Genomic DNA, 21,410 nt, shown 5'->3' with positions numbered 1-21,410 from the left:
GACTTGGTGAGAACTAAATTTCTTAAGTAAGTTCAGAAAATTAAACTTTCATGGGCAAATTGAATCTTTTTTGGGCATCTATTACTTATAAATATATGCCAATTTAATAATTTAATAAAATATTCTTTAGTACTTCACTTATGAAAGATGACTATGTAAACGTAGTATTTGTAAGTAAATAATTCCTGGTAAGAATTATATTTACACAACCATCTGCTATATGTATTAGCTATAGTTTGCTCCTACACCAGGATTCTATAAATTATTTAGAACTCCAGGAGGTAAGATTTATGAATTGCCTATTTTCAGTATATTAAAAGTTCAACCACAAAATTAGTTTGCCATGACTATATTGTACATTTGCTATTGAGCTGGACCTAAAATTTTATATTTCTAATATTTGTATTTCAAAAGTTTGGGTTTTGGTTTTAGGAAGTATACCCTATTTGTCTTCAAAGAATTGTTTACTTGGTAGTTTCATATGTCCATCTGGAAAATAATTTCTGGACTTTTCTTTAAGGGAACAGGCTCCTGTTAGGTGATAATCAGAATCTAGATATGGCTACATATGTAGGAATCTGTCTTCTATATATATAAAAGCCTAAGCGACCAAATGACTGGTCGACGGGTCGCTATGATGTGCACTGACCACTAGGGAGCAGACGCTCAATGCAGGAGCTGCTTCCTGGTGGTCAGTGTGCTCCCACAGCGGGAGTGCCACTCAGCTGGCCATCAAGTGCCAGACACAGGACTCATGACTGGCCGCAGCCCAGAGACTGCAGCAGAGCTGCAGCGAGCCTATCAAGTGGTGACAGGCAGAGTTGGACTGCCGGTTTCGGCCCAATCCCTGTAGGCCACGTGGAGGGACCCCCCGTGCACAACTGTGCATTGGGCCTCTAGTGTAATAATAATTAGTTTCCATTTGCTGAGTGCATCATTTTTGTTAGACTCTATATGGCTACTTTGCACTCATAACCTCATTTAAGTCTTGCAACAATATTCAGAGATATTAATATGCCCAATTGCACAGATAAGGAATGCTAAATTAGTGGTCATCAAGCCTCTTAAATATAATACCTCCTTCTTTCTCTTTAGCCTAGCTAAAGGTATCAAGATGAGGCAATTTGCTTTACCTTCAGCAGATGGCTTACCTTCCTCTGGCTCAGTCATCTACTTACCAGACTTCTCTACCTGTCTAGGCATTCTATCTGATCTTTTCCACAGATGCCTAGGTTCTAGCCCTATCCTGGAAATTCTGATTTGTTCATCTCAAGTTTTCAGAAGATCCACAGATAATTTTTGTGTGAACCATTGCCTTAGTAATAAGTGATGCTTTAGAGTCAGGCAGGTTTGAATTAGAGTCCTGATTCCTCTAAATTGATCAATTGAATGAGTTTGGCCAAGTTTTTAGTCTCATGAAGATTCTTCACCTGTAAATTGGAGATATTATTATTGTGTACTTTATAGGGTTTTTTGAGGAGAATGAATGAGATAATGCTTATAAAACACTGAAAAGTTTTAGAATTCTTAAGCAATGCCATTAAGGTGTCATCATGTTAATTTTTGTTCAGTCAAAACATTCACCCTACATTTACCAAAGTAATATGTATCAACTTTGTGTCAGAACAGCACTCTGATGAATACCAAGTAAGAAACAAATGGTGATTAGTTTTCATTATTTACCTTCCATTAGTGGAATTACAACAGGGGTAGAGGAGTAGGCAGGAGATTATTTTATAGTACCAGTTGACCAGACTTCTCAGCCAGTGTATTTGTTTGACCCTAGTAGGAAAAGGAACAAGGAAAGGTTGCTGGTAAACTATTTCATTTTTCTTTTTCTCCTTTTCTCTCCTACCTTCTTTTCAGAGCTTAGCATCACTAACTTCATTAATCCCCTAGTCTCATAACTGTACCCTGATTTACCTAGGTAATTTTTTTCCATTCCTACTCCCTACTACCCATCTCCCCTTCATCTGTCAAATTTCATTCTATCTTTTTTCAGATTGCTTTGTTTTCAGTTGTGACTCATTTGATGGCTTGGACCCTAAGTCTCTACATTCCTAGACTATTACTCAAGTAAAGGCCAACCTAAATCCTGACCAACTGTCTTCCTGCCTGTGTGGCTCCTTTTACACCAGGGATTTTAGTTTTTGATTATTGCTAAGCATTAGATTAGGTAAACTTTAAGGCTGTCCACAGTGCTGTCCATTGTCCCTTTCGTCTCCTTTACAATTTATACCTAATGACCATCTATATGTATAAAAGTCTAAGTGACCAAACAACCAGTCACCTGGTCGCTGTGATGCACACTGACCACCAGGGGACAGACACTAAATGCACAGGATTGGGCTCTCTCCTGTCTAGATCAGGCCTGCGGGGATCGGGCTCCCTTCTGTCTGGATTGGGCCTGCGGGTATTGGGCTGAAACCAGCTCTCCGACATCCCCTGAGGGGTCCCGTATTGTGAGAGGGCACAGGCCAGGCTGAGAGACCCTGCTGGTGCACAAATCCGTGCACTGGGCCTCTGGTAGAGTATAATAATAGTGATACATGCTATTAACATTAGATTAATAGAATACCAGTACATTACAGTAGATTAATATGTAAGCTTTGTTATATGTATGTATAATTATTTTGCAACTTGAAATTTGAAGCTGGACCACTTATGGTAATTTAATAACTTACTGGCTATCAAAGACTGAAAAACCAATAGAATAGAAAGGGTAGAATTTAAGTAAACTTTAAAGGAAAGGTATGCTTTTTTTAAATAAGTAGGAAAGGCAAGGGATTGACATAGCTAAGGCTTAAAGGAAAGGGTGCAGATTTGGACCTTTGTGAGTAGATCACTTTTTACTTTTTCAGAGGGTTGATGGAGTAGGAATAAAACTAGGTAATTTGGAATTAAACTTCGGAAAGTTTTAATGTTTCATTAAAATTTTTGATTTAGCCGAAACCGGTTTGGCTCAGTGGATAGAGCGTCTGCCTGGGGACTGAAAGGTCCTGGGTTCGATTCCGGTCAAGGGCATGTACCTTGGTTGTGGGCACATCCCCAATAGGAGGTGTGCAAGAGGCAGCCGATGGATGATTCTCTCTCTTCGATGTTTCTAACTCTCTATCCCTCTCTCTTCCTCTGTAAAAAAACAATAAAATGTATTTTTAAAAATTTAAGATTTTTGGTTTAATAAGCCTTTCATATATCCTGTGTATTAACTTGGCTTTTTAAAATATATATACACATACAATTCTGAGATTCCCTAAAAGATTCACATGTTTAATGCATCCCCAAATATGAAGCCTAGTTTATATAAGTTGATGGCTACTACCAAGTCTTTCTGCCTCAAGTGGTTATGCTTTGAAGAGTGTTGAATCTGCCGTTTTTATCCTGATACTTGAGTTCTTTCTGCCTGTTGTCCATTCTTAGCTATTCCTGGTCAGTCTTTCCTCTAATTTTTCCTTCTTAATATCTAGGTTCCAAGTAAGCAATACAATGAGTGTCTGATTATCACGAGAGTTGTAAATTCTTATTGAAAGTTTTCTTTGTATCTCTTTCACTTTTAAAAGGTTGTTGTATATGTATTTTGATTACAAAATAGTTATTAATTTTCTTGTTTCTCTTCCTTTGCAGACCTAAAGGATCAAGACATAATGGGAGCATTTTTAGACAAGCCAAAGATGGAAAAGCATAATGCCCAGGGGCAGGGTAATGGGTTGCGATATGGGCTAAGCAGCATGCAAGGCTGGCGAGTTGAAATGGAGGATGCACATACAGCTGTGATTGGTTTGCCAAGTGGACTTGAAACATGGTCATTCTTTGCTGTATATGATGGGCATGCTGGTTCTCAGGTTGCCAAATACTGCTGTGAGCATTTGTTAGATCACATCACCAATAACCAGGATTTTAAAGGGTCTGCAGGAGCACCTTCTGTTGAAAATGTAAAGAATGGAATCAGAACAGGTTTTCTGGAGATTGATGAACACATGAGAGTTATGTCAGAGAAGAAACATGGTGCAGATAGAAGTGGGTCAACAGCTGTGGGTGTGTTAATTTCTCCTCACCATACTTATTTCATTAACTGTGGAGACTCGAGAGGTTTACTTTGTAGAAACAGAAAAGTTCATTTCTTCACACAAGATCACAAACCAAATAATCCGCTGGAAAAAGAACGGATTCAGAATGCAGGTGGTTCTGTAATGATTCAGCGTGTGAATGGCTCTCTGGCTGTATCGAGGGCACTTGGGGACTTTGATTACAAATGTGTCCATGGAAAAGGTCCTACAGAGCAGCTTGTCTCACCAGAGCCTGAAGTCCATGATATTGAAAGATCTGAAGAAGATGATCAGTTCATTATCCTTGCATGTGATGGTATTTGGGATGTTATGGGAAATGAAGAGCTCTGTGATTTTGTAAGATCCAGACTTGAAGTCACTGATGACCTTGAGAAAGTTTGCAATGAAGTAGTCGACACCTGTTTGTATAAGGTAGCTAAACTTTTTTTTTAAGATAAAATAATTTTATGCCATCTTAATTACTATTCTAATATTGAATCATCTTAGAACCTGGTACTTCTCAGAAATAAGATTTTTGCCATAATTTCAGGGTACTCTTCACTATGAAACTATAGGAACACTTTTTATAAATAAATAACCCCGTTACTGAATATGCAAGTTATAATCTGAATGTTTAGTCTTTTAGTAATCATGACTACTTGAGCTTTTTAATATTGTATAACATTGTCAAAGGTAAAACGATTATATAAAAGTGCATGTTTTAAAAAGGAGGATAACAAAAGGTTAGATCTCAGTATCTGTAAATGAAAAATATTTTAGAATTTTAATGTTTTATTTTTATCTTGTGATATCTCAGTATATTTATTGCTTTGAGACTGTGGTCTAATGAATCTATAGCACCAACAAAGAGAACTGAGTGATCAGTTGGTCTGATGTAATAGAAATAGTCTTGGACATAGAGTCAACATGAGCCAGCTCAACACCTTTATTTTACAGAGGAAGCTGAAGCCAGAGAAGGCTCTTTGACTTAGTCATACACACCTAGAATCAAGGCTTACTTCTATTACTTTTGTACTCTAGAGTATTGAACAAATAGTCAATTTCTCTCAGCTATTGAAGATAATATCTAACTTGGGATTATTAAGGAACTAAATTAATGAGCTAATGTATAGATATGAAGTGCTGAGTTTATCAAATAGTGTGCACTGTGTACATGCCGTTCCCTATCCTAGAGAAGTTAAAAATGACTTCTAGAGGGTTATACAATTTATTTCTCTGGTAGCACTAAGGCTAGAATCTGAGCCTTGACTTAGAGTTAGTGTTCTTTCTACCACACTGTTCTCTCTTGTCAGTAATGCTCCTTGACTAAATTTTTTATTGTTTTAAACAAATATTGATTATGTATAACTCTTCTGAGGCTATATGTATTTCATTTTCTTTTAACATACAGAAATAGAAAGTCAACATAATACCCTGTATAGTTTAAAATTTATTTAATTTTAATTTTTGTTTATTCTCACTTGAGGATATTTTTTCCATTGCTTTTCAAAGAAAGTAGGAGGCAGCGAGACAGAGAAACATCGATGTGAGAGAGGCACATTGACTGGTTGTCTCCCGCACGCACCCCGGTCAGGGATGGGGACTGAATCCAAAGCTGAGGTACATGCCCTTGACTGGGAATCAAACCCATGACCCTTTGGTGTGCAAGCCACCACTCTAACCACGGAACACATGTGCCAGGGCAATACTCTAGTTTTATATGCACACTGCCAGCTCTAAAACTTAATTAAAATCTGATCATGCTTAGAGACCAGTTTTTTGTATCATCCAACACGAATCAAGTTTATGTAACATTCAGCATTTAAGTTAAAAATAGTGTACACTACTAATTTTTGAATTTGAGGAGAATCAAACAATGATGCATATGTTCTTTGTCCTTTATTTTTTATTATTATTTTTTAATATATTTTATTGATTTTTGTACAGAGAGGAAGGGAGAGAGATAGAGAGTTCGAAACATCAATGAGAGAGAGTCATCGATCAGCTGCCTTTTGCACACCCCCCACTGGGGATATGCCCGCAACCAAGGCACATGCCCTTGACCGGAATCGAACCCGGGGCCCCTCAATCCCCAAGCCGACGCTCTATCCATTGAGCCAGACCGGTCCCGGCTCTTTGTCCCTTTTAGTATGCATAAAAATAGCATCTATTTGTTGGGGTTTTTTTCTATAGCATTTGAGAATTAAATGCTTGATAGCTAAATTAAAAGCTGTTTTCTTAAGAGTTGTCAGATTCTGCACCTGCAATCTAGTCACTGCCTGGCAGCTCTCGCTCACCCCAGCCACCACCAACACCCACCCTAGCATTGGCTCATACAATCAGAGGCAGTGTGCTGGGACATCTCAAAGAAGCAGGCTTTCTCAGCACAGCCCTGACCCCAATGTCAGAGGGTGTGGTAAAACCCAGAGATTATGAAAAATCTGATTCAGACAATGTAGGGTCTTTGAGAAAAAAAGAATTAAAAGTTTGAAAGACTGCTAAAAAAAAAAAAAAAGTTGTCAGATTCTGATATTAGTAAATATGGTTCAGATTCCACTTTTTCTCTTCTGCATTCTACTCTGTTTTAAAAATTATTCAGCCCTGGCGGTTTTAGCTCAGTTGCGTGGGCATCATCTTATGCACCAGTGGTTGCTGGTTTGATTCCTGATCAGGGCACATGCTCAGGTTATGGGCTTAATCCTTGATAGGGGGCATACAGAAGGCAGCTGATTGATGTTGTGCTCTCAAGTTGATGTTTCTCTCTTCTCCCTTCCTCTCTCTCTAAAAATAAGCTATTCTCATAAAAAAATTATTCAGTACCTTATCATTTGCCACATTTTATACAATTCCCCAAAATTTTTTATTATTAAATCTTTGAATTGTTGCTTAAACTAATGATATAAGGTCGGTTTTCCCATACAGTGAGATTAAATAAAATATAAAATGTTAACTCCAATTACTAATAGGAAGGGAAAGTATAGGCACTCCATATTGATTCAAGTATTTTAATTATAGTATTTTGAATATCTAGGTGCTTTAAAAATGAATTTGCTTTCAAAAAGTTGTCAATTTCTTTGAATTTTGAAAGTTAAATCTGGTTTATAAACTTGATGTATATCTACTTAAGTAAATTAGCCCCACAATTTATTATAATTTTCTAAATGTAAGTTTGTCAAGTATATACGTAACTATAGGTCATATAGTTAAAAACACCACTGGAATTTTCTATTTTCTTGAATTAAATGAATGTCTGTGTATATGTGTACTTGTCTTTAGGTATCATATCGCTTCAAGTTAAGTAGGCCACCAACAAATGTTCAAAATGTTTTTGTTTTATAGAATTTTAAAAATTATTATTGCAGTAGAATTTAACTTGTGTTTCAGTCCTGTTTTTATAGTGTTGATTATACATGTACTATATATATATATATATATATATATATATATATATATATATACACACACACACACACACACATATATATATATGCGCACACAATATGTGTTAGGATAGGTGTGTGTACCTTCCACATATTCATAAATTTTTTTCCTCCTTAAAAACAATATATTTTCACTAAAACAAGTATATTTATAATCGGCATGGCTGTAAAGGTTCTCAAGGCTTCCAAGAGCAAAAAAGAAAACCAAAATATTTTCTCAAACTTTTTTTCTTCCCAGGGAAGTCGAGACAACATGAGTGTGATATTGATCTGTTTCCCAAATGCACCCAAAGTATTGCCAGAAGCAGTGAAGAAGGAGGCAGAGTTGGACAAATACCTGGAAAGCAGAGTAGAAGGTGGATCATTTAACAAAAAATAAGTTTCTTTATTAAAGAAAACCTCAACACAATCAAACTTTAACATTTTAGTTTTATATCTTTACATGCCTTTGACATCTAGTGTTTAGTGTACAAAAGAGGGAAAGAGCATTTCTGTAGTAGCTGTTTAGATGTTTGTGATTGTTTTTATCACAGTTATCACTAGAAATAACAACCAGTGTGGTCCTATACATTCTGTTCAGGATACTTTTGTTTTAAAAGGCTCAAGTGTTTGTATGCTTTAAAATTCTTGATGAATTTACTGATATGAGTGATATTATGCCAGGAAAGTAATTTGTGGTTCATTTATTTATAAACATTATTGATGATGGTGATAATTTGATTACCATCTTTGTAAAGCTATGTATATAAAGTTGAGATCTTTAGGGGTTTTGTTTTTTGTTTGTTTGTTTGTTTTTTAATAATTTGAAGAGCACAGCATGGTTAACAACTTCTATGTGCCACCATTTTTATTTTAAACTTTTTTAAGACTTTCTTGCCAAAATCATAAACTGCCACACCTGGACAACATAGACTTGAAGAGAGGACACACTAGGTCTCTATCTGGCAGAAATATAAATGCTGAATAAAATCAAGAAATAAGTTTGGAATTCTAGGAGTGTATATGTCAGAATTCTGCAAATTATTTTGAGATGATTAGAAAGATGTTTGTAACTCTCAAATGTAATGCCTTTAAATCCTTGAAAAAATTTAAATGATCTTTAATGCAGTTACTATTTGACATAAATATTAAATCTCAGAGAATTCCATTTTACTGCAGATATGCCATAAGCATGTAAATTATGCAGTTTCTTTAAGCAGAAAAACTTGGCATGCCTATAATAGCATTAAAATGCATTTTGGGCTCCTAATGTCATTAATTTGCACGCTAAAGACCTCTACTAGCATGTAAGCATTGACCTACACACTATTATATCCTGCTGTGTCTACATTATTAAAATCAATCTGCACTTTAATTTTGTTTTCTCCCTTTTACTGTTTGATATCAGTTATAATCTGTCTGATATTAGAATCATGATTGTTTTTGATTTGCAGTACTATCTATAGCTGCTGTTTTTATAGTTCTCCACTTGATAGTGATATATTTAGTACTGTGTATATGTTACTGTTTAATATTTCATTCATTGGACATAATATTCAGTGAGTTTGTCTCCTCAACAAGGATCATAGAATTTTTATATTTTAAATGAATCATTTAAATGTAAGTTATTTATATATAATACATTAAAATAAAATATTTAGAGTGATAGCAAATCATATCACATTGGTTATTGAAAAAGTATGAAGCCATAAGAAAAATATGAATTGGGATAAGTTGATATTTAATTTATTGGCACTTTAAAGTAACTTGGGCATAGATGTCTTCTTATCGATTTAAAGATACAATAAGTAGTTTCATTAACTGAAATGGGATCAAATTTTAGAAATAAATTGCTACTTTTTAATGTGCACCCTTAATTTTGATGCTATTCTAAATAATTGCTTTAGATATATAATTTTGTGGCACACTATTGAGTTTTATGTTGCTTATTATTCAACAAGAATTGCCACCTGAACAGTTTATATTAATACTCAATGTTTTTGATATATTGTAGTGTTATTACACTTATACCATTCAGTTGAAGATTATTATGTCATAAACTAAAAATGATATTCTTTACTGAGATTTGATGAAACTGCAACTAGAAGATAAATATTACATTAAAACTACTATATTTAAAAAACAGAAAGGATATGACTATTTGCATTATAAAACTTATACTTTAAAAAGTGAAAAATACTGCATTTAGCTTCTAAAACAGACATTGAATACCTTTTTCTTTATTTCTTTAAATATATGCCTTTAGTAAATTGCTGTGACTTACTAAACCTCATTTTATTTGTTTTGAATACTTTTGGCTTCTCTGTCCACATCGCAGAAAAAAAACAACAGACTTTTTAGCTCTCCTGCTGTTATCTGTACCTATCTAAAACTTAACTCTCTTGGTGTGTGAAAAGATTGCACTCATAATTTAAACCATATCACCTAAGATTGTGGTCCTACTAAGTCAGTTTAAGATTATACTTGCATGTACATATTTTTTAAATCTTTGCTGCTGGGTGCCCAAGCTTTAAAGTTGCTAATTTGGAGATAACTGCTAGAATCTCTCAGACTTAGTGGATGGAAGAGCAGAATGTGTTTTTATATGAGTACATGAAACATCAATCTTCTAATCATAAATGTTGTTCAGTAAAAGGCATTTAGTCTTTTTACAATTCTAATTAAAATGTACAGTCCAAGAACAATTAAGGAATATTTATTAAAGTTCTTTCTTTTCATTTTTTCAAAGCAGAAAGAAGCAAGGCTAGTGTAGTATTAATGGTCAGATAATTTACATGTATTACCCCTGTGGAGTAGGAGATATTAACAGTTTTTAAAGTCTTACATTATTTTTTTAAGAATTTGTCTTCCTGTAATTTTCTTAACAATTAAAATATCCTAATTTATATTTTAACAAAGGAGATGTAAGATACATCAAGCATAGATGACTCAAGGTAATGATTTTTTTTAGACCTGAAACCATCATTGATTGAATTTATCATCAGTGTTCATTTCTATTATGTCTAGTTATCTACCCAATAATTGTATTGGCTTAGCAGAGACTGTATGTTAAGTGTAATAAAAGCTATAGATTGTGAAATTGTGCAGTTAGGTAAACATCAAATCCCTTTATTTTTGTATAGCAGATTTCCAGCATTAGAACCATGTAGAATAAATATACTAGATGTTAAAGATTATACAATAAAGGAACTTGGCAAACCAAATCTGAGATCCTTGCTTTTTGTTCAGATTTAAGACTCTTCTTTTTTAAAGGCAAAATATAATAGATGGTAATATTTGGCCTTAATTCTAGAAGGATAGTTTGAGCCATTTAAAGAAACCTGGGTAGTATTGTCTGTCTTTTAATAGGTGGCTTTAAAGATGAATTAATATTTGAGATTCGATCAAAGAATGAAAGATCTTTATATACATTGTTATTCTCAAAGGTATTTACAAATTGAGAACTAGAATGATAATTTTCTTGCCCCAATGGTGACAAAGAAAATATCTTAGTATAATAAACATTACAAAACAAAAAAAAATGGAACAAACTTGAACATATAACTTACACAAATATCTTTGGCATGATCTTGCATTTAGAATTAAGTATTCTAAAACTTCAAGTAAAGACTTATACTTAAAGTGAATAGTTTGAGAGTTGTTTAGGTTGCTTGCTCATAATTGTTGGTATTTTGTGGTATGAATGCATCTGCATGGCAACACTGCAGATCATATTATACTCATTTAATAACTGAATTATTGATTTCAAATACAGTTGTATAATTTATTAATTTTCTTTTAAAAAATTTGGTCATGAAATTAGGCTTTTACATTCTATAGGCTTTTTTCAAATAATCAACTAAGGAAAAGGTATTATGTATCTCTGTATTGCTTAAAGATACTTCAGACAAAAATTAAAAACAGAATGATATGTTAGTATATAACCTAATCTGCACATGCTACCGTGTTTCCCCGAAAATAAGACATCCTCCGAAAATAAGACCTAGTGCATGGAAAGATAAGACATCCCCTGAAAATAAGACCTAGCGCAACTTTGGGAGAAAAAATTAATATAAGACACTGTCTTATTTTCGGGGAAACAGGGTACTTAGGAGTCATTTTGGGAAATATAAAATTATATGTAAAAATAATTTGCATTAATATATAATCAATAAATTCCTCTGTACTTAAACGTTAAATTTTTTTTTTTCAAGTCTTGAAATTGTTTTTGTTTAATCTGTGTAGTGTATTTTCAGGGCAAAGTTGAAGGAATATATTTCTAGTCTAAAGAGAGGAGTTGCTTTCAGAAGTAACTAGTTGGCTTATTAAGAATATTTTCATTTGTACACATGTATATCTGATTATATAACACATTGATTTTAACATGAAATTTTGTTTTTACATTTTTGTCTTGTTTATTTTCACTTTGCAATTAATTGTTGAAAGTATCTTGTGTCATTTTTGTACATCCCTTTGTCACAAATGTTCAAAGGTCAACTTGATTTTTTTTTCTCCTACACCAGTTTAGAAAATCTCAGATATGGTAAATGCCATCTTTAAAAACCTAAGTTATCTTTGTTTCAGTTTTTTTAAAATTAAATTTGGATAACACTTACAAAAAAAGTACTTCTGATTCCCAGAAATCATAAAGAAGCAGGGAGAAGGCGTCCCTGACTTAGTCCATGTGATGCGCACATTAGCAAGTGAGAACATCCCCAGCCTCCCACCAGGAGGTGAATTGGCAAGCAAGTAAGTTACATTATGCATACTCTTATGATTTATCTCAGTATATGAAAATGTTAGGTGTTTGCTGATTAAATATATTTATTAGTACATAATTTCTAAAGTGATGCAATTATCTATATCTTCAGAACATTTTATTTGTGATTCAGTGTTTTCCAGTATTAATGATATATGATGCTTGTTTAGAATAGATATCAGAATGTTACTGTTTTTAACTAATTACACTGAAAGCTGTCCTTAGTGGAGGTTTGGATTTCCTTATATAGTATAAGTGAGATAATATAGTTGAAAGAATTTTTTAATTAAATTCCATAGCACTACAAAATTCTATTTCCACTATTATATTGTATTTGATCATGTCAAGCCCTGGATAATTTACCTCAGAGATTAGCATCTTTTTCCTCCTCCATTGGATCCATTTTTTTACATCTGACTTTTCCCAGTGTTTTTAGTTGTTGATTGCTGATAGGTTGGGTTTTGGTGTATGGTTGCATTTCTTGTCTTTTTCTCTTTGCACTTTATCTCACAGAGCTGCACTTACTATGTTAAATATTAAGCTTACATCTTTAGAAACTAAAGATTTTAAGGCATTTTATAATTTAAGGCTTAAAACATTTTTACCTCAGATATCTATATAATTTACCTATATTGACTAATTTCATTGATTCTCCACTGTATTCTGTAAGTGTAACCATATTTTTTTTTATCATCCTTTCACATTTAGTCATAAAACTTCCTGTTTGAAGCTTTTGTTTTTATGAAACACTTTTTTCCAATATGACCTTCTGTGAAATAAATGTCTATAAAATTTTCAAATTGATTTTGGAAGTAGGGAAGCTATAACTTATAAATACCACTACAGATTTTTTTACAAAATATTATTCAAAAACGAATTCCTAGACTTGTCATGGAAATACTATATTTTACATTTCAGTTTATTTTTTAATCCTCACACAAAGATATGTTTTTATTGATTTTCTTTTTTTAAGACAGATATAAACATTGATGTTAGAGAGAAACCTCAATCAGCTGCCTAATGCATGTCCCCCCAAACTGGGAATCTAGCCCACAATCCGGGCATGTTCCCTGGTAGGAAACCAAACCATGGTTCAGAGTTGTCACTCAGCCACTGGTCCAGGCACAATTAAGTTTTAATAAAGCTGTTTTAAAGGGGCATTACAAAAAGCACAAATGGAATGTAAAGTATATGTAAATTATTTTACTACCACAGAGGTTGAAGTTAACTTCCAGTTCAAAACTTTCAACTTTTAACCAGAATATATTAGTATGTCTTAAAAACTGCAACATCATTGCCAACTTACAACCACTTAAACAGTTCAAATAGGAATGGACCATAGTGGCTGATTTTTTTTTATTTTTATTACTTTAGTCTTCTGTTAATTAGGTTGGTAGAATATTACATTTTAGAGTAAATTTACCTCTACTTTAACTTTGGGCCTCAAGTATTTAAGGTGAGGCTCACTTATTGACAGTTAGAAATAGAACTAAAATAATTTCCAAGTATAAAATTATCTTTGACATTTTAATGAACACCTGTCTGTGAGTTATTAAACAACTTTACGCTCTGAAGAAAAATTAACTTTCTGCATTTTTTAAAATTTAGGCGGAATATAATTGAAGCCGTTTACAATAGACTGAATCCTTACAAAAATGATGACACTGTAAGTAGCATTTTAGTTCCCTCTGCTTTTCCTTCCCCTCCACTCTAAATGCATATCCTTCCTACCTGTTTTTGCAGAGTTGTCCACTGCACCCATTCTTTTACACACACCCCTGATTGATTGCTCTGAACTCTGCCTGCACCACAGTTCTAGTGATTGAGGACATAATCATGGTGAGTGGCCACCTCTCTCAAAAAAGAAGAAAGTCCCTTTGAATTATTGTGGGTTTTTTAAGCCTCTACAAGCAGTCAATTTCAAGAGGTTTGCCTGCACTGAATATTTTTTGAAGTTGGGAATAATATATCTACTCAGAATCTTGAATTATTCTGAGTTTGTAAGCAGCTACAACAGAACTTAAGAATGCCCATCTCCACTAAGTAGTTTTTTTATGGTTGGGAATACTTTTGCCAAGAACCTGAAGTACTAATACTTCATTTAAATATTAAAGAATTCTATTTATGTAAATAGACATTGGAATGCCATTCTTCAATTAAGTTTCCTATTATAGTTATGTTATAGTATGGTGAGTGTAGAAGAGTGGTAACTTCAAGTCATTTGGGCAAGTTCTGAAATATTTTATATATTACATATGAATCTTCCTCAAATAGCACATTACTTGAGGTCTTAATCTCCTATGCAATAAAAAAGTTTATAAAAATAATGTTCTAAAAAATTGAGTTATTGAAGAAAAAAATTTTAGTGGTTTTATTGGCTTAGAAATACTTTTGGTCAAAATCATGGTAAAATCATATTTCAAGTAATATTGTATTACAAAACAAAACAAAGGGCTAACAATTTTTTTTGAAAGATTAAACATTGATATTTCATATACACATATACACATAAGCTTTAAGAAACATATTCTGAAAGTCAACTTCACAAAACCTAACTTCTTCATTATCCAGAAAGTAATGTATTGTGGCACCTCTGTGCTTTACTTTAGTTCGTTTTGTTTTGTTTCCTTTTTAAAGGACTCTACATCGACTGATGATATGTGGTAAAACTGCTCATCTAGCCATGGAGTTTATCTTCACCTCCAAAGGAGAGTACAACTCAACTTCATTGAACCTTTTAACATTCATCCTCAACTTTAAAGAAGAGCATATGACATGGGTGAGAGTGATTACACACCAGAGAACTTCAGCAGTACAACAGCTAGCCCAGAACTGATTTATTTTTTTTTTTGTAAATTTGAGACTTATGTAAACGTGATTTTAAACCATAATTCATGTTGTAAATCAGACTCCAGCAATTTTTGTTGTATGATTTTGTTTTTTGTAAAGTGTAACTGTCCTTGTACAAAATGCTCATATTTAATTATGAACTGCTTTAAATCATTATCAAAGTTATAAGAAATGTTTGGCTTGTTGTGTGAGGCAACAAATATAGACTTTCAAGTCATGTTGTGTTTGGACTTGGGGTTGGGACAGAGAGAGCAGCAGCCATGTCAGCTCTTAGACGCTCAACTGTGCACATGATTATGGAGAAAAATTCCAAAATCTTATAAAGCGGAGCATCCAGGGAGTTAATTGGAAACTATCTTAATGTTCTTAGCAGTGGGATTGGCATTGTTGATAAACTGGTCCCTTCACTTAATTGTCTTTTAGGTTGTTCTCTTCTTGTTGCCATGAGTATTGCAGGTTATACAGTATATTCATAAGAATATCAGTCTTGGGGCTAAAATGCCTTGATTCTTTGCACCTCTTTTACAAGTCCTTACATTTAATTATTAATTGATAAGCAGCAGCTTCCTACAGATAGTAGGGACTGCCACATTTTGCTATCATGATTGGCTGGGCCTGCTGCTGTTCCTAGTAAGATATTCTGAATTCCATTTTATCAATAAAGCTTGATTTAACAAACAAGAAATTTAATCATGTATGTGTAATTCCTCCTTCACCTTGCCCTTTTAAAACACCATGCCATTGTAAATGAGAAGTTCTTCAGGGGGAAGATGTTAGTCTCTTTTAATTGGAACATCCTGTCACTCAAGGCATAGATGGAACTGTTTCTTTTCCATTGGCAAGACTAAAAGATTTTAGTCTCTGTTGTCCTTTAATCTATTTTTTAATGGGTTTCTTTCTGGCTGCTTATTTTTCATTAAGATATGTATCAGCTCGAATTTGCCTACTGTTTAATTAAAATAATTGTCAGAGCTTGACAATCTAACTTTCTGTGGTAGGTGTGTGTGTTTGTGAGTGTGTTTGCCTGTGATTTTTAATTGGCCCATGTCTTTAGAATCCTAGTAGTTAAGATGTATTTGTAATTTGAAATACAGCATGTTGATAATATTTAGCTGTTGGCCTTTAAAATAACTCAAAGTTTAAAGAACTGTAGATATAAAAATAACTAATTTAATTTAGGCTTAAATTCCTCTGATTAAGCATGTGAAAGTAAGTTTTTAAATCTGTCACATTGAAATGACTACTGTTCTGTGCCCTTCTGTATTTTTTTGTCTCTTTAGGTTGAATATTGTATTTATCGCCATGTAATTTAATCATTCGGTAGGCAGATTCCCCACTAGAAAAATATTAAAATACATTTGAATACAAGATCAAAACTTTGTGTATAAAAGGTAATATAACCAGTTTTCTTTTGCTTTTTCCATAATTTGAAAATATACATATTTGTATATATAGACTTAAAACTAATCTAAAGGTAGGGGAATAGTGGGAAAAGTGATGTGAAATGTCTCAGATTTAAGTAGTTACATACCAACAAAATCTTTTCATTATCCCTCTTATTCATGAGGTGATTAAATGTAACTTAATTGTACTTAATTTATATTTTAATCTAGCATGAATGAAGAAAAACAAGTACTATTTATATTTAGAAATTCATAACAGTTGGAATTACAGAACCAATTCCATACTTAACTTACAAATAAATGCTTAATGTCTAAAATCTGTGGTAAAGTGCAAAGTATGGTAATGTTTTAAGTTATGGCTTTGCAAGCATCTAAATGTGCATTTTATGAATAGCAGTGCTTGTAGTATAGATTGATTACCAGACATACTGGTACTGAAAACTAAATCCCTATTGCGAGAAGCCAGGTCCTTAATTTTTTAAGTAGACTCAGTTTTTAGTTCTGGAAATTTCAATTAGTTTTTGAAATGAAAAATCTTAAATCCCAAGGAAGATATGTGATAGAAAGCTATATTTTAAATCATAACAGCATATATAGAGCATTTTAAAATTTGAAGATCTTTAAATAAAAAAGAAGTTAAATATTCCTCTGTTAAAGTTTATTAGTACTGAAATTAGGCTTGGAAGTGAGAGAAAACTATATAAAGTGTGATCTGAGAAAACTAAATCTTTTCTACATGAATCAGCATTGCCATACTAGATATAGTTTTTTCATTATAAAAATATAGGAAAAAATATACATTATAACAGCAAACTGTGTTCTTCATTCCTGGGGGTAATGGTGGTGGTTGGGAACCAACCACACTTTTAAAAGGCACTTTTGCACCTCTGTTGTGCACTTCATTTTTGTACCACTTAAATTCTTGACCTCCCACCCCCTTTTGTGTGCTAATTAGCATCTCAGGGCATTGCCTCAAAATTTGTTTGATGTGTTATATGTTATTTTCTTTGGAGGGAAAAAGTTCATGTGTGATGATAATATACTATTCATTGTGCTTTCGCTTAAATGTTTTAATAGTATGAACCCACTTTGCTGCTTTTGTGAGAGATCCATTTTGTATAGCAAACTCTTGTTACCCTAACATTAAAGAATTTCACTGATCTCTTATTGTTTTAGCAAGTTAAACTCTTAATTTCTACTTTCTTAGGGACTATACTTTTACAGATAACAAAAGCAGTTCTTAATATTAGTGTAAACTTTTGAAAATCCTAGAGATATTTTTCTTACTCAGCTTTAGAACTATTTGAAACAAAATTTTTTTTATAAAGCATTAACTTGCTTCTAGAGTACTATGCAATGAGTGTACTGCTTCCGCCACTTAGTTTTTTAAAAAAAACTAACTTAATAACCAATTTGGGTCAGAGAATAAATTATGTAATTCAGATGCTCTGAATTCTAGCAGTACTTTTAGTGATCATCTATTGACCAATTAATAACTCAGCTTTTCCACAAAATGTTTTGAATAGTTATCTGCAAAATACTGTGCTAGGCAAAACATCTTGTACTATAAAGAAATGAATAAATAGGTCCTTGCCCTCAAGGAGTTTACATTTGAGTAGATATGTTAATAAAACTGGGTCACTCATCCAAAAAATATTGTCCACCTGTCTGCCAGATAATTTCCTAAACACACAGGTCTCTACCCTACACAGCTGATTTATACTTCTTTTATCATTTAAAAATCTGTTTATTTTCTCCACAAAGTTAAAAATTTCATTCAAAAGAAAATTTTGCTAAGCATAGGAATAAGGTTGGACTGATGAAGCTCAAGTCTATTCAGTATGCTTAACTGCCTTGAACAGTATGCTTGATAGCCTTTACTTTCCTGCTGAGAGCAGCAAGTTAGAGAAAAGGATAATGGATTTCATAGCATTCTGCAACCCTGAAAATTTTGGTTGATTTTGAAATTTTAGCTAAAATATATATAGTTAGCTAAATTTATCTTATTTAAGTAAAACTCTGTTCTTTACTTGAAAACATACTGCCAGTGCTAATGTCCAATTTTAGTTAAATTATTACTATGTGTTTTAATTTTTAAAAATAATTTCACTGCCTATTTTTATTGGACAAATTCAAATGGGAATTCAGTTTGTGACTTCTGAAAGAAATGATTGAATTGGTTAAGGGTTTTCTCTTTTGCTGTTTTAATTTTGAATTTCATGATGTATATGCTTTTAATTCATAAAGTTTGAGTGAAAGGTTTAAGCCTTTTAATGTTTTGGTTGCTATTTGTACAGTTTTATGTTAGGATTTGGTATTAGAAAATATTATGTAAATATTTCAGGATATAAATGTCACTCATTTGAGGTTGAAGGAAGTTTAAAGAGGTTTATATACTTTTGCTTGCAGATCCTGCTGGTAAGGTGACCATTTTTTAATTGAGTCATCTAGTCTTTTCATTAGTAAGGGTTTTCTTGTGTAAGTGTATTTGTTTTTAGGATTTAGGAAGACTTCTTTATAGCTTAAAATTTTAGAATCCTAATTTTACTTTATTTTTTTTAATAATGTGCCATGAGTTTTGGATTGTATTTGTTTTAAATTAAACATTACTTCAGAATATGCTTGAAATTTTTAAGAATACACTTTCTAAATGTTATGATCTTAATACTTTATTGTTTTGTTAATCAGAATAATGTGTCAGTTATGTGTTAGTTATTACTGATAGAATGCTGTATGCAGAAATGATGAGAAGCATTAGGCTCCACTTCGTTGTCAAATGAACATTTCCACTTTTATTCACCACAACACAGATTATTTCTCTTTTACCTGCTTTATATATTGAACTCGTGGCTTCTGATCTCATCTTTTTCTAAATATATTACCAGCAGGTATGAGTGTGCCAATTAGAAAAACTCAACTGTATTGAAATTGTAGTTGGAAACTTATACTTTTTTAATAGATTGGGGGGGGGGGGGCGGTTAAATTGATATAATAGCAAAGTGACTTTTTTTTTCTTTTTCACTTATTCTTCATGAAATGTTGCTTCATTTCCTGTACTAGCCTCTTGGTGTTTTCTCTTTTTTCAGATGGAAACTGGTCAATTCTTTTTTTGAGCAGGAAAACTTAATGTATTACCTCACCAAGGCCAACTAATAGTATGTAAAATGTCCAAAAATAAGAAAACTTGGGAGATGGAGGAGTGGGGATATGGCAGTAAGGATAAAAGAGGAGGATTACTCAATTATTTTTAAGGTCATAGGAAGGTCTTCCTTGGACCCAGCTATATATTAAAAACTGTTGCATTAAGTAAACCTGCAAGAACCCACTTTGCTTCTTCAGATAATATGATTTTTCCACCAAGAGAAATAATAATAACTGTTTCTTCAACATAAAAACAGAAAAATGAATGCAATGGTTCTTCACCACAAAACCCAATCTTCAGTTCTTTTCATTGCTCCAAACCCAGTTTTTTACTAATAGCTTTGTCATTGAACGAAATGTTTAGAAAATTTTAATTTTTCCTTTCTTTTTACACAGTACTCTTGACCCAGTAAAAGACATTTAATAATGTTTGCATTTGTATGGTACTATCTGAAGTTAGATTTTTGTAGGAGATTGAGTAATGATTGGATTTGGGTATAAGCTTAAATTCACTATAACAATTTCTTAATCTTTTAGGGTTATAGGCCCTTTGAGACTGGTGAATCCTAGGGACTTCCTTACATAACTCCACGAAGTACACAATATTGCGTGGTTTAGGGACCCCTGCTTAAGATCCCATACAATAGCACAACAGGGCATCAGCTCTTTTCCTACAAAGCCATAAGAAATATTTCAAGGGCATCAAAATAATTTGACTCTTAAGGAATTGTTTCACTTTTTGAAAAATAGGGAAGGTAGATGTGGGCCTAGCCTGGAATTAAAATATGCTTTTTAAAGGTTGTGTTTTGAGGAAATGGAGATTTATTAAAGGTGAAAAACTAGTTTCAGAGGATAAAATTATTATCTGACTTTGCCACTTTTGAAAGTCAACAGGAAAGAGTTAAAACAGAAATTGAGTGTTTCTGGAATGTTTCTAACCTTCATGGTGCAGATGCAATATATTCACAAACAACGTGTTTAACTAAGTCAGATCTCAGATTTTGAGCTTCCTGGTGTTAGAGTTCATTAAATGTTTAATTCACTTCAGATTCCAAAGAATTAGATATTTACTTACTGATACAGAATGTTAACATGCAGTCGCCAATATACAGGATTAATGAGATTTCTACTAAAATATAACTACCATGAAAAAAATCATTAGCTGTTCCATTTGTTGCCAAAATTGAATGTTTAGTTACAGCTTATTTACTTCCCATTTGTGGTACTTTTGAAACAAAACCATTCATTTTCTTAGCTGGTTAGCCCAAACTAAGTCAACAGCATACCAGAAGGAAAGTAACTTGTTTGTAGTAATATGTCCTTTTCTGCTTAGTTTCACTCTTGAAATTATTTCTTTTAATTTGTATAAATGATAAATGTTACTAGTGGAGAGACCATATACATATTAAAAGCATGTTGTATAATATGTAGATTTTTTAAATCTCTACGTGTAAAAAAACTAATACAACTGCAGAAATATTTTTCCTAAACACAGTGTATAACAAAATTCTCTAGTTACTCATCAACTCTGCAATTTATGTGATCCAATCTTTTAATGAAATTCCATAAATATATATTTTGTATTACGTATCATTTCCTGTTCCAAGGGAAAGAAGTGAATTCGTTCTAACTTTAAGAATGTACTTTTTGTTTATAAGTCTGTTGGATAAATTTCATTCAGCCTTTGAATGGTTGCAAATTATATGTGAGATGAAAAGTAGGAATAATCTTTAGTTTGCAAAACTGGTGCCACTAAGTAAACTGGCAATTGCACATGTGTTTTTATGATTGA

At 32.8% G+C, this 21,410-nt stretch overlaps 1 protein-coding gene across 7 annotated transcripts in view; it reads left to right on the top strand.

The window, feature by feature from the left end:
• The window catches only part of PPM1A (protein phosphatase, Mg2+/Mn2+ dependent 1A), a 43,696-nt gene extending 23,847 nt beyond the window's left edge, over nucleotides 1-19,849 (top strand). For 2 of the 7 annotated variants that reach the window (XR_004987365.2, XR_004987366.2), the window contains exons 2-7: nucleotides 3,625-4,478; nucleotides 7,725-7,842; nucleotides 12,106-12,214; nucleotides 13,833-13,890; nucleotides 13,968-14,063; nucleotides 14,862-19,849. Coding sequence is in view for 2 of the 7 variants with exons in the window: in XM_036434931.2 (XP_036290824.1) it covers nucleotides 3,645-4,478; nucleotides 7,725-7,842; nucleotides 12,106-12,214; nucleotides 13,833-13,890; nucleotides 14,862-14,891 (1,149 nt within the window). In the remaining 5 variants the exon portion in view is untranslated. Of the gene's footprint in view, nucleotides 1-1,903; nucleotides 1,928-3,624; nucleotides 4,479-7,724; nucleotides 7,843-9,803; nucleotides 9,911-11,721; nucleotides 11,856-12,105; nucleotides 12,215-13,832; nucleotides 13,891-13,967; nucleotides 14,064-14,861 lie in introns of those variants that run through there. The other 5 variants (XR_004987367.2, XM_036434931.2, XR_004987368.2 and 2 more) reach the window with 5 other exon arrangements.
• The last annotated feature ends 1,561 nt before the right edge of the window (nucleotides 19,850-21,410 follow it).

The sequence above is a fragment of the Pipistrellus kuhlii genome, unplaced genomic scaffold, assembly GCF_014108245.1.
Source record: "Pipistrellus kuhlii isolate mPipKuh1 unplaced genomic scaffold, mPipKuh1.p scaffold_m20_p_1, whole genome shotgun sequence".
Lineage (NCBI taxonomy): Eukaryota > Metazoa > Chordata > Mammalia > Chiroptera > Vespertilionidae > Pipistrellus > Pipistrellus kuhlii.
Note: the sequence above shows the minus strand (reverse complement) of the source record. Positions and strands in the feature narration are given on the sequence as shown.